The sequence below is a fragment of the Oreochromis niloticus genome, linkage group LG3, assembly GCF_001858045.2.
Source record: "Oreochromis niloticus isolate F11D_XX linkage group LG3, O_niloticus_UMD_NMBU, whole genome shotgun sequence".
Classification (NCBI taxonomy): Eukaryota; Metazoa; Chordata; class Actinopteri; order Cichliformes; family Cichlidae; genus Oreochromis; species Oreochromis niloticus.
The window spans coordinates 21,738,455-21,754,273 of NC_031967.2; the positions used below are offsets into that span (position 1 = coordinate 21,738,455).

The 15,819-nt window shown below is 40.9% G+C and overlaps 1 protein-coding gene across 1 annotated transcript; it reads left to right on the forward strand.

Annotated features, from left to right (window-relative positions):
• Positions 1 to 2,428: 2,428 nt before the first annotated feature.
• LOC109196526 (tripartite motif-containing protein 16-like) lies at positions 2,429 to 5,924 on the forward strand. Its single transcript, XM_019350656.1, has 2 exons — positions 2,429 to 3,824; positions 5,854 to 5,924. Exons 1-2 carry the CDS (start codon positions 2,429 to 2,431, stop codon positions 5,922 to 5,924), a joined length of 1,467 nt encoding a protein of 488 aa, XP_019206201.1.
• The last annotated feature ends 9,895 nt before the right edge of the window (positions 5,925 to 15,819 follow it).

A 15,819-nucleotide genomic window follows, 5' to 3' on the forward strand; every position in this document is an offset into this window, starting at 1 on the left:
TTCAACACAACCTGAACTCTCTGAGGCAGCTTTGTGATTTCTTTAAGTAGTCTTCAGGAGTAGTTGTCCAGGCTTCTTGAAGGACATTTAAAGCTCTTCTTTGGATGTTTCTGCCTTTTGTTCTGTTCTCTGTCAAGATGATCCCACACTGCTTCAATAACATTGAATCTGGACTCTGAGGAGGCCAATCCATGGCTGATAGTGATCCACTGTGTTTTTTATATTCACGTATATTTAACTTCATTGGCAGTGTGTTTGGGATCATTGTCATGCTGAATAATGAAGCTGTTACCATTCAGACACTTTCCAGATGGCATCGCATGGTTTATTTTGAGATCTACAGAAAAGTGGTGTCACTGCTGTTGGAATTAAATAATTTGCAGTGCCTCAATAATGCTATGCTTTTTATTAATAATAAGTGTTATAAAGTTATATAGAGTAGTATTAAGTGGACACAGCCCTGAAAAATAAAGGCATGAGACCATGTGTCCTTGGGGAGTAGAAAGCTGCAGACTCTCGCTCACACTTGCCTGGGAAAATGTAGATAAGAGGGAACCATCTCTAGTGGAAAGTTACTGAGACACTGTTGTTTAGACTAGAATGAGAGAGCTTCTGTAATAAAACTGTTAGGGGCGCAAGCTGTGAAATGTTTTTATTTACTGGATAAAATGTAATGTGAGTTTTTGAAATATAAAAACTGTCTCTTCTTTTAAAAGTTTACACAACCATGACAAAAAAGAACAAGTTTACAAGAGAACAGTTTGAAATGGTGAAATGAACTGTGTGAAACTAAATCCTGTAAAATAGCCACACTGAAGGACTTCTAAAGCTAACATGAAGGTTATAATCATTAAATCATTACAAGAAATCCATTGAACGTCTCACTTGTAAAAGGAAACACACACTAACTTTGGTTTGATCAGGAGCAGCTGAACCAGGTAAGACAAAAGTAGAAACATATTCAATAACATCTGTGGCTTTAGGTACAGATGCTTTTCCTCATGCAAACAACCACATCACCAACTGTTAGTTTTGATTCACACTGTTCTTGGATCTACTGTCAGCTGTGAAAAATTTGCACACTGAGCAAGTAAATGCTGGGTGTAGGTACAGTAAGGACAGTATGGAGACTTTTCTTTTGGCTCGGTGCTGGGGTGTGATATTCCTGGGGCTGGTGTTAACCAGGGCTGGTATAGTGTGGAGAGCTCTGATGCCCTTGCAGTCGTAGCAGTGCTCTGTCCAAGGTGCTGATTTACTTAGATCTTCACTGTAACAAGATTCATATGTTGTCTTTTGAATATTCAGTTCATAATCAAGCCAATCAGAGAAATAAGGAGGGTGGGAATAATAATCCGCATAGGATACAAGAACCTCGTAAACTCTGCCTGCATGTCCTGAGGCAGCTTGGTGAGCTGCCGTGTCACATGGGTCACACAGTTAGATTCAGTCTGGCCTGTGACTCAACTCTGATCTACCATCCAAATAAGTGCTCTCACTTTCAGTGCAAACTACTTGAGCCCACTTGTGTCACCACATGCAAAGTTCAAGACTTCCATGAGGTCAGCAATTTTGGTAAGAGCTAGCTGGTGAGGTTGCCCATACTGCTCTGTGAAACTGGCCATTGTATCAGTAGAAGATTGTGGGGAACTGGTGGATGATTCTGCTATAAATAGTGCTTCCTCATATTGCAGATGATCCCCTAAATTCTGGTACTTAAAGTGCTCTGTAGCATCCTCAGGCAGTGGATTTTCCAGGGCAACCTTCAGTCTTGCAAAATTCTCTGGGCTCCCAGCCCGAAACTAAAGCGTGACCAATGCTTTGGACAGGTGGTGGGAATGACAGAGGTCGATACACACTGTCATCTTGCATCAGTTCTCCTGTGCATATCCATCAGGTGCTGGCTGTGCAAAAGTCTTATTACTGCTAAAACTTGCAAAGAAAGTCTAAAGTAAGTTTGGTCATCATAAATAGTGCAACTCCAACAGTCTTGAGCTACTTTATTGCTGGCTTATTGCTGCCTGAATTTCATGGCTTGCTTACTCTGCATTTGTGACATTGAGCATGTTTCCTGTTTATCTTGGAGGACATTAAACTGAACTACTAACATTAGAAAACAATTGCAGTCAAACTTGTCTGACCACTCCTTGAGTGTGTGGTTTAGCAGCAGTGAGATAATATCTCCCAGAGAATTGAATGTGTTGCAGACTTAACACTCTGACTGGAAACAGGTTAAATAAAAAGAACAAAACCCAATAATTATTGAGGTTCATGGGGAATTTCATTAAAAGAGAGTCCAAAAGAAAGCAATAAATTGATTTTAACACTGAATTATACTCAACAAATTTAGGGAAGACTTCACACTGGGAAAAAATGTCTGACAACATACAGAAAAAAGAAAAGAACAGATCCACAAACTATCCTCTGTGACATGTGTGCAGAGGACAGGAAACCAGCAAAGAAGACGTGCATGAAGTGTGAGATCTCCATGTGTGTCCAGCACCTCCAGGCCCACCTGACCACACCTGTGTTACTGCAGACTCATCCTCTGACTGAACCCATGGATTTATGTGGGAACACCAAATGTTCTCAGCACGGCAAGCTCCTGGAGTACTACTGCTTGGACGACATGACCTGTGTGTGTGTTTCCTGCGCCATTGAGGACCAGCACCGCCTACACAATATGAAGACCTTCTCCACAGCCCACAAAGAGCTCCTGGAGAAGCTGAAAGCTGAGCAGCAGATCTTACAGGAGAAAACAGACGATGAGAATGTGAGTCTGGAAAAGTGGGAGAAGAGTGAAAGAGAGAAGCTGGGTTGCTGCAGTGTGTGTCTGATTGAGGCTGTGACTAAGCTGCGTGACATCTCTCTGACCAGCGTCCAGAGCTCAGTCTCTGCTCGTATGGTGTCCCTGAAAACCAGCAAGAGCAGCATGGAAGCAGCACAGAAGGAGAAGGACACCTTCAGATTCCTGCAGATGTATTCTCAGGTGTATCAGGATGTGGAGAAGGCCAAAGCTGTGGATCTGAGAAAAGGGCTGGAGCCGGGCAGCCATCGGGACAAACTGGTTGAGGAGATGAGACAGAATGGGGAGAAGATGGTGAAGCAAGCGTCTCAGTTCTGGGGATCATTGCTGACTCTGGTTGATCCTGAACACCACCAGGAGCTTGTTCCCACTGGTTCAGACCTGATCTTTGAGCCACAGTCTCTGGGTCCTGGCATGTTGCTGTCCAAAGACAAGAGGAAGGTTTTCCACAATAGCTGGCTGGGACAGTGCTGTGCAACTCTTCTAATCTGTAGTACCAAGACAGCCAGCAACTATCAGAGGTGGGTGGTCAGTCTGTCCGAAGAGTCTGATTGGATGATTGGTTTATGTGATAAAAAGTGTGCAAAGAACTTGAAGGATGGAGCTGTGTATGGACTGTGCTGGGAAGATAAGCAGCTCAGCAGCCTCACAACAAAGAGAAATGAAGGTTCTCAATCATCCACTTCACAAGGTTTGAAGGTGCAAAATACTGGCACAGCCAAAACTGGGACCCAACTCGCGACAACCTCTGCATTAATCACATATCAGGGGGAGAATGGAGAAGAGCCTGTACCACAACCTGAAAAGGTGGAGGTGTTGTGGAACTTTCCTGCCTCCACGCTGTCCTTCTTCAGCAGAACCGGACAGCACCAGAGAGAAGAAATCATCACAATGAAGCTCAAAGCAAGCGTCAACAACTGGGACCTGGTCCCATTTGTCCAACTGGGAAAGCAAAATATCCACAGCACGACCCAGCAGCAGCAGTGGAAGTGTTCATGTGGGAAAGATTACTACTGGGATGGTAACAGGTACCGGGATCATAGTTCCGGCTACCCCCACCAGTCTGTTTGTTCCTGTGGAAAAGCTCTTAGTGTCACAGAGGTGGTTTGTAAACTTTGCTAATTGTAGCTCTGTTTGTTTGTTTGTTTTTTTCACAAGATGAATATAAATTTAAGTCACTGGTGAATTCAGTGTGATGAATCTTTAGTTATGAATTTGTAAAATTTAAAGAGTAAACAAAATTCAAATCAAACATGAAATGCATATTCACTTGCATGTTTTTCAATTTTACTTATCTTTTTCATTTCTTTCCAATGTAGCAACAAAGTCTTTTAGTTTAAAGTTTTCTGCTTTATTTCACCTGCAAGTTGAAGATGTTTGTCTCCATCTACTGTTGGTGCTCTCACACAGCTCTTTGGCCTTTGTGAAGAATAGAAATATTTTCCTGCTATTATTTGCTGCTATTTTGATAATCATCATTACCGTTTCATGTTAATAGTGATGTTGCTTTCCCAGATGCATTCAGATGTTCAAATATATTGGTATTATATCAGTCTTTATTACAGGTCCAGTTATAACCACTTCAAACTGTTGAGTTGAATCTATAATTTTAAATGCTTTTCTAATGCTTCGATAATCTTAAAGGTTTCTGTGTAGACTGCAGGGACAGGAAGTTACATGTGTTTGAAGTTGCAGGCTTTTGCAGAAGTGAAACTGAAACCAGAGTTTAACTGCAAGTTAAGAGCAGGGTGTTATTATGCATGTATCGTTGATTAACACACACACTTAGTTAGAGGGATCACTGATAGGGGAAAGTTCAAATTGTTTTGCTTGGGGTGGCTTTTAGACTATATTAGGAGGAGCAAACATATTGGCAGATCTGAGATCATCATTCGAGTGTGACATTTAGGCCAAAAGTCACTCATAGTTTAGCTGTATGAGCTCGGGCCTTATGTCTGGCTATGACAGAGGTGTGAGGTGAAGCTGGGGTGCAGGAGAGGTCATGACACGTACGCAGTACACAGCACGCACGCGCCCCCGCACGTGCACACACACACAGATAGACTCGTTTAGGTAAGAGTTTATAACTGCAAAGTTGTGCCTGTATGAGTGACATTTTGTGCAGAATGAGAACCTGATGTTCCAGGAAGATAAGCCTGGGCAGGATGGAGACAGGAAGCATCTGCCGTCGAGGCGAAGATGATGTTCTATGTTAAAAGTCATTGTGGTTTTGGAGTGACGTATGCTTTGTTGTCCTATCCTATAAGACCTTTGTTTGATGATTGTAAGTGCAGTTCGATTGCTGACTTTGCCCAGCTTCGGACTCCACGCGTGTGTAATCAATAAATCTTCGCTTTGATCACATCCTCTGGACCAGAGTTGTTCTTTTGCTTGTGAGCCCTCCGTACTCCTTTTCTCCAATTTTTGAACCTTAACACCTTATTAATGAGAACAAAGAAACTTCTGTTTTTGATACACTGTAAATGATTTAATCAATAATGAATTAAGTTGATGTTCAGTTTGGAAAATAAAGGAACTAAAGGAACCCAGCAAGGGAACGTCATCCATAAGATATTATGGGAAATTAATAAATCCAATCAATGGCATCTGATCAGCCGTGTTGGTGTTGTTCCTACGATATCATAATAACTGTAACTGATCAATCGTGATGTCTGAATTGTTCAGTCAGCATCTGACAAGAGAACTCTCACTTGGCTAACAGAAAACCTAACTCAATAATATGTTTGCTATATTGCATAAATTAACAAAGAAAACACTTGTAATGTTCACCTTTAGTTCCAGAAAGAGGTTAGCATACAGAGTGATAAGTAATACATCGCTTTCATTATCTGTGTACATGCTATAAATGATCTAATCAGTGAGTCTGTCACGGACTGCGCTGGCAGACCGTGGGGATGAGGGGAAACAGGACTCAAATGCTGGACTTTGTGCGATGAAAACAGGGCATTTATTTACAGTGAAGTAAATTATACACTACAACAATAAATCCCCAGTCTGTTCCTGACTCCCGTGCTGTGTCCTCTTCCTAGAGTTAGTGTGTCTCCGCTCCTCCCTGTCCCAGCACCCCATGCTGGCTGCCCTCTCGTTCCCACAATCCTAGGAAAACACAGAGGCAGCCGTCAGAAACACCACAATTGCAGCAGACTAACCTTCACTAACTTGTAAGGAGACTAACGTGAAGTCACACAACAATCCAGCATCAGAGAGAGTTCCACCACACACACACACACACACACACACGCACACACGCACAAGGACGAGGGACAGCAACACTAAATATACACATGTCCATAAACTAACTACAAAGTCATTTTAGTTTGAAGCTGTGGAATGTTTTTATTGACTGGGTGAAATGTAATGTGAGTTTTTGAAATATAAAAACCAACTTTGTTTTTCAGCTTCACTCAGATATGACAAAGGAAAACAGGTTTACATACAAACAGTGTAAAATGGTGAAATGAACTGTGTGAAAGTAAATCCTGTAAAATGCTCTTCTTCTGAAGCTAACATGAAGGTTATAATCATTACAATAAATCCATTGAACGTCTCGCTCGTAAAAGGAAACACACACTAACTTTGGTTTGATCAGGAGCAGCTGTACCAGTTAAGACAAAAGTATAAATAGATTCAACAACATTTGTGGCTTTAGGTACAGATGCTTTTGCTCATGCAAACAACCACATCGCCAACACCACCTGTTGCTTTTGATTCACACTGTTCTTGGATCTACTGTCAGCTGTGAAAAATGTGCACACCATGACAACAACCATGGCAACAACCCGTAACCATGGCAACAACCATGGTAACAACCCGTAACCATGGCAACAACAATGCCGACAATGCATAACCATGGCAACAACCCGTAACCATGGCAACAACCCGCAACCATGGCAACCACAACTCTGCCAACCCGTAACCATGGCAACAACCCGTAACCATGGCAACCACAATGCCGACAATGCGTAACCATGGCAACAACCATGGTAACAAACCGTAACCATGGCAACAACAATGCCAACAACCCGTAACCATGACAACAACCATGGTAACAACCTGTAACCATGGCAACAACAATGCCGACAATGCGTAACCATGGCAACAACCCATAACCATGGCAACCAAAATGCCGACAATGCGTAACCATGGCAACAACCATGGTAACAAACCGTAACCATGGCAACAACAATGCCAACAACCCGTAACCATGACAACAATCATGGTAACAACCTGTAACCATGGCAACAACAGTGCCGACAATGCGTAACCATGGCAACAACCCGTAACCATGGCAACAACAATGCCGACAATGCGTAACCATGGCAACAACCCGTAACCATGGCATGGCACTTTAACCAAAAGGTGTCCCAGTCTCTCTGCAGGGACGGACGTCTGCTGGGCGCCTGCCCTTATGCTGATCTGGGAACATCTTTAGACAATTGCACAGTAACCACGCTATCAAAATCTCAAGGACCAAATGTTGCAGAGGTTTTAAGGAGTAGATTTGCCAGATCATAATCAATGTGACCACCAAGGGGCATCAGTTAGGATGCAACTCCATTATTGAAATGAAGCGCAAATAATACTTGTGTTCTTGTTTCTCGTAGAGTGATGTGGTTCTGTAACAAGGAATAAATGACATAATAAACAGATTGTTATCTGCTGCACAAGCATGCATTGTAACATATTCAGACATGAACGTATCTCTCTACTGCTGATTTCTTAAACATAAGGCAGAGAAATAAATACTTAAAATAAATGTAATCTAAATCTAAAAGGAAGGCAGCATACTATATATTATATAGCCCTTGCTTGTGGTATATTCACACCAAGCACCAAAATTAAAATCACAAAGTATTACCTATGCAGGTCATATGAACTTGTTCAAAAAACAGCAGTTACAAAGTAATAAACCATCTGATGACACCATTATCAACAACTGCAACCAAGTGGAAAGTCTGGCAAAACTACACTAACGCAAACCCAATATAAACAGTGAAGAAATTAGCAGCAAGCCTTGAATTTACTTACTGGTTGTCTGCACGCACACATTCTTTACAAAACATGAAACACATTGCCCCCTTCTATTACAAGTCCATGTCTTTTCTACATTAACACAAAAGTGTGTTTGCAAGTTAAACTTTGATTTTTATGTTTCATGTTCATATTTCTGCAGTCAGACTGGACTTGTTTTAGCAGTACAAAGTGCAATATATAAAATAACACCGAGACAATCAAACTGTTGTAGTGGATTTAAGACTGAGACCAGCCTGGAAAATACTACAGTTCATCAAACTGGAGTCAAACAAAGAGCAGCAGAGTCAGTAGAGTTGACAAAGAAACAAAATATTTATTAAAAAACAAATAAACCAACAAACCAATAAAAAGCACAGCAATATGGAGGAAGCCCCGATGTCCCGGTATTACACTTTTTAACATCTGTGGATCTGTTTGAAGCTGGCAGCGTAAAATTTGTCCCATCCAACCCCACCACAGAAGAAAAACTACACCCACACCAACATTCAGTCAACTCCCAGACTACATAAGACAATAGACACCCAAGTTCAGTTCATCCTCAACCTCTGATAGATCTCCCTCGCCAACAGAGTGAACTCCTCAAGAGCAGAGACCACCTGCAAGAGATGGTAATAACCTCCCTGCCAGCTGAAGAGGCCTCTGGTTCCACTGAGGCGCCAGGCATAAGGCGGTGAGAACCATGTGGACTGAATTCATCTTCATAGTGACATCATCTAAGTTGCCTAACAATAAAACTATAAAATGTTACATTTCCAACAGTTATATAGCTCCACAAACCAAAACACCAAAACCTCTGAACTGGTAGACAGAACCAAAGACCATGGTTGTAATTGTCAGGTGTATTGCCTTGTGTTAAGAGATTTCTTAGGATTTTGGGATTTTTATTATGTTATGCTTAAAAGTACGTTTCATTATCTAAATGTGTTTGCTCTTTTCAGTATTCAGCTTAAACTCTGCAACTCTGTGCAGACTCCTAAATGGGGAAGTTACACAGGAAGCCTGCAGTTCTATTTTCTCTCTTCCTGTATGTGCTCTCTGAATAAAGACTCTTCCTTCTTACTGCAGCGGTGCGAGTCTCGCTGAGTCTCACCCATGTACACGTAAACCTGTCTGAGCCTTTTTATTCCGACCTGGGTTGCAATACAGGAAAACTCCTGACATTTCTTGGTCCTTCGAGCCGGATGGGACACAGCGCTTTTGTGTGACCCCACAGGAAAGCCTCATCGAGTCCTGCCGTCGTGAGAAGCCCGCGCTGAAGTCTGTCGACAGCTCCTGTCCAGGTACAGGATAAAGTCCAGAGACGTGAATTCGGGTTCTGGCCAGCGTTCTTATAAGTGGTCTACGGCGGTGGGGGTCGATGAGGTAGACCTGAGAGACCGGCAGTGAATCAGCAACCAGGTGAATATTAACACTCAGACACCTCGCGTAAAACGTTTAGGCTCGCCCAGAGGGGCTGGTAGCATTCCTAAAAGTAAAGGCTCGCCTGGAAAAGGGTTGGAAGCATTTTTAGAAGGGTTTCTAAAAGTAAAGGCTCGCCTGAAAAAGGGCTGGAAGCATTTTTAGATAAACCTCGTCCGTAAAACGTAGTACGCGTTGAAAAGGTATTGTTGTTGTTTTATTTTTGTTGGTGGAATAAGTTGATTTTACAGCACAATAAGGAGGCTGAACTATTCCACTATTTTGTTTGCTGTTGGCCACCCAAGTACTGGTGAAAAGAGAGAAACAGGTCGTGTTTCATCACGTAAAGGTGACACCGCTTTCAAGAATAGCTTGAAAGTAGAAGGCCGTGTCAACTACCTCTCTCGATTCTCGTGCCAGAGAAGGTGCCGCAGTTGTGTAGTTGTAAAGTGTTAAAATTAAGAGGATTAAAATGGGTAATGAAGCTTCAAAACTCACTGCTGACGAGCAGTGGTTAGAAAAGAAATGTCCGGGTGCTGGACAAATTAGTGCATATAGATGGAGAAATCCAAAGAAAACCTAAATGTCCCACGTGGGACACGTGGGAGGGAAAATGCATTGACTAAATTATAGGTAACCCTCCAAGCGGAAATAAATACTGAAAAGGAAGCTAAAAAGAAAACAAAGAGTGCACAAGAGTTGTAATGTTTTAAAACATGGAAAGTGGAATGAAGTGGACTAGACAAAAGGTTAAATTAAGGTTAACTTAAAGCAGAGCTTATCTGCGATAAGCATGATAATAGGAGATAATAGGAAGGTTAACAACCTGTAAACTGGTATTAACAATGAAACAAAATTGGGAAGACAACCAAGCTGAATGAATAGAATGCGTGAAACCAGATAATTCACACAAAATATATCAAATAAAAAGAGAGATGCATAAGGTATATTAAGGCTGTGTCATTGTTCAGCCAAGGAAAATGTCTCCAGCTTGGGAAGGTGTGAAGCTGCAGATTCGCACAGACCCGTGATGGATACGTAATAAAATATAAACTAATATACTATTGTATATTAGTAGTAAAGTAGTGTATTGTAATATACTATTGCTGTTATAAAAAAGGAAAAACAATACAATGATAACATTAATAATGACATACTATTAATAAGAAGAGGCACCTCAGTCAGTTATGATGTGAGGTGGAAGATTGTTAAAAGTAGTCTGATTCAAGCTTAAGGTTTGCTCAAACTCAGTACAATGATATATGAGATGAAGAAAATAAGGAAATAACTACACTAATCAGGTGCATAGAGACACTTGACCTGCTTGTAAACCTGTCATCTTAGATGAGACTTCGTTAGGATGAAGAGCAAACCTATACTAACAACTAATGAGAAGCTGAATTAAATATGTGGACACTACCAAGCTAATGAGGAGCGGTGACGCGCATGGAGATGCTGGTTTTGCTCACTACAATTGTATAAATAGAGTTTGAATTCATTACTGTGGATGTACAGTGAGTGACCTCTATATATCTTGAAAAGCATGTCTGAAATACTCGTATGAAAGCATATTTTGAGTGATTCTAACTGTGTAAATGCTGTGAGTAGTAGGTTTTGAGTGATTGGGTGTGATTTGTACAAAAATAATAAAACATAAGTAATAATAACACTACAAAGGTTCATAGTAGAGTGAGTGAACAAGTGGAAGTTTGAGTGTGTGTGATGATACCTGATGTCTGAAAGGGCTCTATTCAGGAGTGTGAGCGTGACATAAAGGTGTTGGTTTTAGATCAAGATTTAGTAGAATTAAAGAGGGTTTATAGACTATGAATACAAAGAGAAACAAAAGAGTTCGAGTAGTCTGCAGAAACAGGAAATATGTATATAAATATATATATGTGCCTGTGGTGTGTCAAGACAGCTCACAGAGGGAAACAGAACTCTATGAATAGACTCTATGAATAAAGTGAATAGACAACACATACTCAAATTGTAATATGTGAAATTATTTTTGGAAAGGGTCAGAAGAGATAATTTGAACTTAGAACTCAGTGATATGATGCATGGTTTAAACCTTATGGCAATAAACACTTGCAATGAAGAAAGCAGCTTACACTCAATTAATATGAATGCAAAGCCTTAGGCCATAGGCAATTTGTTTTATTTTTGTTTGTCAACAGGAGGGGGGGTAGGTAGATAAAATTTCGGAAATTTGTCGGAACATGCATGATTTGCCAAAAACATAATGCACATAATGCGCATAATGCACACCACCTCATCCTTTTCATACAATCCACATGAGTTTTATTGAGCTAAATGAATGTCAAGGCTCGGAATACGCTCTAGTGATCATAGACGTGATCTCAAAATGGCCAGAAATCTATCCAGTAAAAAAGCAGACGCCATCTCAGTAGCAAAATGTTTGTGCAACCATTTTATTTCAATATATGGCATCCCCACTCTGATAAGATCAGACAATGGGACACATATTGTTAATGAAGTAATCAGTAAGGTCTCTGAAGCACTAGGAAATAAAACAGAGACTGAGAAAATGCATGGAAGAAACAGGGAGACCATGGCCTGAGTGTATAGGCCTGGTAAAAATGTGGATGAGACTGACACAAAGTTCTCAGAAACTCACAACTTGAAATTACTTGAAAATAAAGAGATTGTTCTAAACAACTCTCCAGTATCTTGCAGGTTGAAACCAGGTGATTGGATCCTGATCAAAGTACTCCAAAGGAAAAATTGGAGTTCACCAAGGTGGGAAGGTCCTTATCAAGTGCTACTCACCTACTGCCTGCATAATAGCGGAAAGACCGTCCTGGATCCATCAAAGCCACTGCAAAAAAGTAAACAATCTAAACGTTTAGACGCCGACACCCCTAACTCCTGTATGGTGATCTATTGGTGGAGGGAGGGCTGATCGGGTATACCCCGCCTTCTTCTTCTTGCCAGTAGTCTACTCATCAGAGGTCACAGGTGTGTCTGGTCATCATGAAGACACTCGTCCTCCTAGTGGCTAATGTTGCACTCCTGGTGAGTTTCTTAACACTCACCCGAAAGAAAGAAGATGAACGACGCATGGTATCGATATATACATGATAGCACACCCAGAAAAGACTGCTATGTTTGCTCCTATATGCCCCCAGCGACACAGTACGCCACCTTGTATGCGAAGGGAATGGACATAATTCAAGCAAAGTGTGCCGCAAGCTACGCCAGCCGTGGGCATCAATTCCAGGGAATCGTGGTCAACCATGAGGAACCTCTCCAGATAGGACTGCGAAATGGCACATGTGACGAATGGTTCTGGGTTGACCTGAAAGTGAAGCACAGAAGTAAGGCTAAATCATTCCCAGTCTTTATTGAAAACAATGGGAATTTGAGCCACAGCCTATGCTACCGCCAAGAGAACGGATCCACGCCAATGGGAAACACCACCACCAACTGCAAAGCAGTACAGACACACGCTCCTGGAGGGCCCGTGAAGAGCAACAACATCTCAAATGGCACCTTCTGGGTGCAAGGGATGGCCTGGGATATCCTTCCTGGGAATTGGACGCCACGTCAACATCAACGTCAACAACAAGGAAAAGACGAAGCACCCCAGACCTCAAGCAGCATGATTCCATATGGGGTTCCGATGTCCCAGAGGAATTTAAACTTTGGACTGAAAGACAAAAGGTTCTGAATGCTTCATGTAGATTCAACGACGAATGGGATCAGGAGATTGATGCTCTGTGCATTGCAGTAATGCAACACAGGGTAGCATTGGACATAATTCTCGCCGAGAAAGGAGAATTCTCTTTAGCAGCACATGTTGCACATACATTCCAGATAATGTGCACTCACCGAACATGACTGATGCTCTGAAAACACTCAGACAACTTCGGGATGCACAACAACGAGACTATGCCGCAAACACAGAAGACTGGCTTACGTGGCTTTTAAGCGGCTCTTGGAAGTCCCTGCTGATTAAAGGACTTGTTTTTGTTGGTGTTGTAATACTGTTATTCTGCTTCAATTCATGCTTACAAGTGGCCATAGACTGATACAATAAGCTATGAACTGTACATATACATATGTACAACAGGAGGGAATGTTAAGAGATTTCTTAGGATTTTGGGATTTTTATTATGTTATGCTTAAAAGTACGTTTCATTATCTAAATGTGTTTGCTCTTTTCAGTATTCAGCTTAAACTCTGCAACTCTGTGCAGACTCCTAAATGGGGAAGTTACACAGGAAGCCTGCAGTTCTATTTTCTCTCTTCCTGTATGTGCTCTCTGAATAAAGACTCTTCCTTCTTACTGCGGCGGTGCGAGTCTCGCTGAGTCTCACCCGTGTACACGTAAACCTGTCTGAGCCTTTTTATTCCGACCTGGGTTGCAATACAGGAAAACTCCTGACACCTTGACAGTGTGAGCAGTTGTTAGAAGACGTAAAACACATACTGAACATCCACTGAGCTGTATAGAAAGCTTTTGAAAGATAAAATTATCTGCTTCGTGGAGCTGAACTTAATAAATATTGCATAAATAATCAGTATTTATTCAGATTTGGATGTACACATTTATAAAATAGTTTTACATATTAATGGCCCCCTGGTAGTTAAAACCTGTATTGTATTTTCAGCTATTTGTGATGGTTTCTTGGCTGCCTCGCAACACTATCAGCATGGAAATCATCACTGCCTAGAATAGACATGAAAACACCTTAGTTAGATTTTTTTGTGTGTTGTATTCATTTATCCAATCTAGTTTTGATCATATGTATTGGATGGAGTGAGCTAATGCAGATATTGGCTTTTCCTATGAAAATCAACTTCATGGCTTCCTCTAAAATACTCAGACTTCTTATTTGTTTGCTCATGAAACATGATACATAATGCTGTATTTAACAGTATAGCTTCATCCACACAGGAGCCGATCGCTGATGGTTGGTCTCTAGCACTTAAAATGTCAAACACCAAGTTCAAATTAAAAAGGAAAGTGATTAAACATATCACAGCTCTATAAGTTGTCATAAATTGTGATGGGTTTATTAACTGCTTAACATGTGGGGAGTCATGAATCCCTTCTAATACCCCTTGTTGAAATGGTTTTGGGGTTATTGTTTTTTTATTTTGGTCCAGCAGTATCGTTTTACTGGAAAGGTTGGACATTTCTGGTAAAGGGCAGGGTGAGTTCATATGAACAGAAATGTTACTGGCAACAGGCCAAATACCAAAGGAATTTTCTATATGTGAAAGAAGACAATGCTATTAACATAGTTGCTTAAAGGTATTCAAAGTTTTCCTCCATTCTCGTAATGAAACTTACCACTGCATTTCTTCACTATTAATGCTGACTGTCTCTACAGGCATGTCTGTCTTCAGATTTCATAACTTCTAAGTCGTCTTTGAAGAAGTCCCTCAAACACAATGTTGGTTAGCAAACATATTTTAATATATAATTGCATATTCATTTTAGCACAATGACAAAATGGCATAATTTCAGTTCAGTCTCATTTAAATCATGACAAAAAGCCACACCTTTATATGTGTTTGAATACCTCATGATGTTTTGCTGCAGTCATTGCAAAATAAATCATGGATCCTGAAGTACTCCTTGCCCTATGAGAGAAAATCCTTAGCAAAAGTGTCTAACAGCATTGAGCCAATGGGATCCAACATAGTTTCTTATGTGAGCTGAAATATTTAAGTAAGTAAGTAAGTAAAATTTTATTTATATAGCACATTTCTAGATAAAAGATCACAAAGTGCTTCACAAGGTATAAAACCAAAACAGTCAAAAGTTAACAAAATCCAATTCTAAAAAAAAAATGGTTGTAATGATGCTCCTCACTGCACTCTTAAGGTCAGTGTCACACTAGATCACTTTAATGTCTCAAATAGCAGGAGTAACACATGATCTTATCAACAGCTCTTGACAAACATAATAAATAAGACTATGAAACAACCACACACTTGCCACCTGTAACATCAAGTAAGAACTATCCACTTTACAAAAATTAGAGACTAGCAGAATATGTCTGCAGTGTCAGACAATGGAGATGCACCTACAAATAATGATTTGTCACTTCAAATGTCATCAGAAGTTGCTCAGTGTCAAACATACAATGAGTCGTTCAAGACTTTAATCACTTTCATTCCCTCCAGCAGTTTGCAGCTGAATGGAGTTGGGGCTTTTATCTGCGATGGAAATATTTGTTGCATGAGAATATTTGTCTCAATGAAAAGTCCAAAACCATTTTTGTTGTGCAAATGGAAACAAATAAAGTTAAGAAACAAACAACTATCATTGTTGCACTTCTATATTCAGAATTCCTAACTTAACAACAGCCTCATTGTCATGAGTGGCATCTCAACACAGTACACCACCAAGTAGGAAGTTAGTCATGTCGGATGAGTGAACCCTACAGGACAGATGAGCAATGTGCAGTCAACCCAGCAGGTGGCACTGCTGCGATGGCTGAACTCCCAGACAGATTCTTGGACATCCAGGTTAGCAGATTGCAGCAGAATCACTGGCCAGGACAAAGTGGGCACCTACAAATAAG

Excerpts from the sequence above, each read along its gene's own strand:
- LOC109196526 (XM_019350656.1), top strand. The coding sequence starts at position 2,429 with ATGTGTGCAGAGGACAGGAAACCAGCAAAGAAGACGTGCATGAAGTGT. Across the intron at positions 3,825-5,853 it reads GAAAGATTACTACTGGGATG|AGTTAGTGTGTCTCCGCTCC; the intron begins GTAACAGGTACC and ends TCCTCTTCCTAG.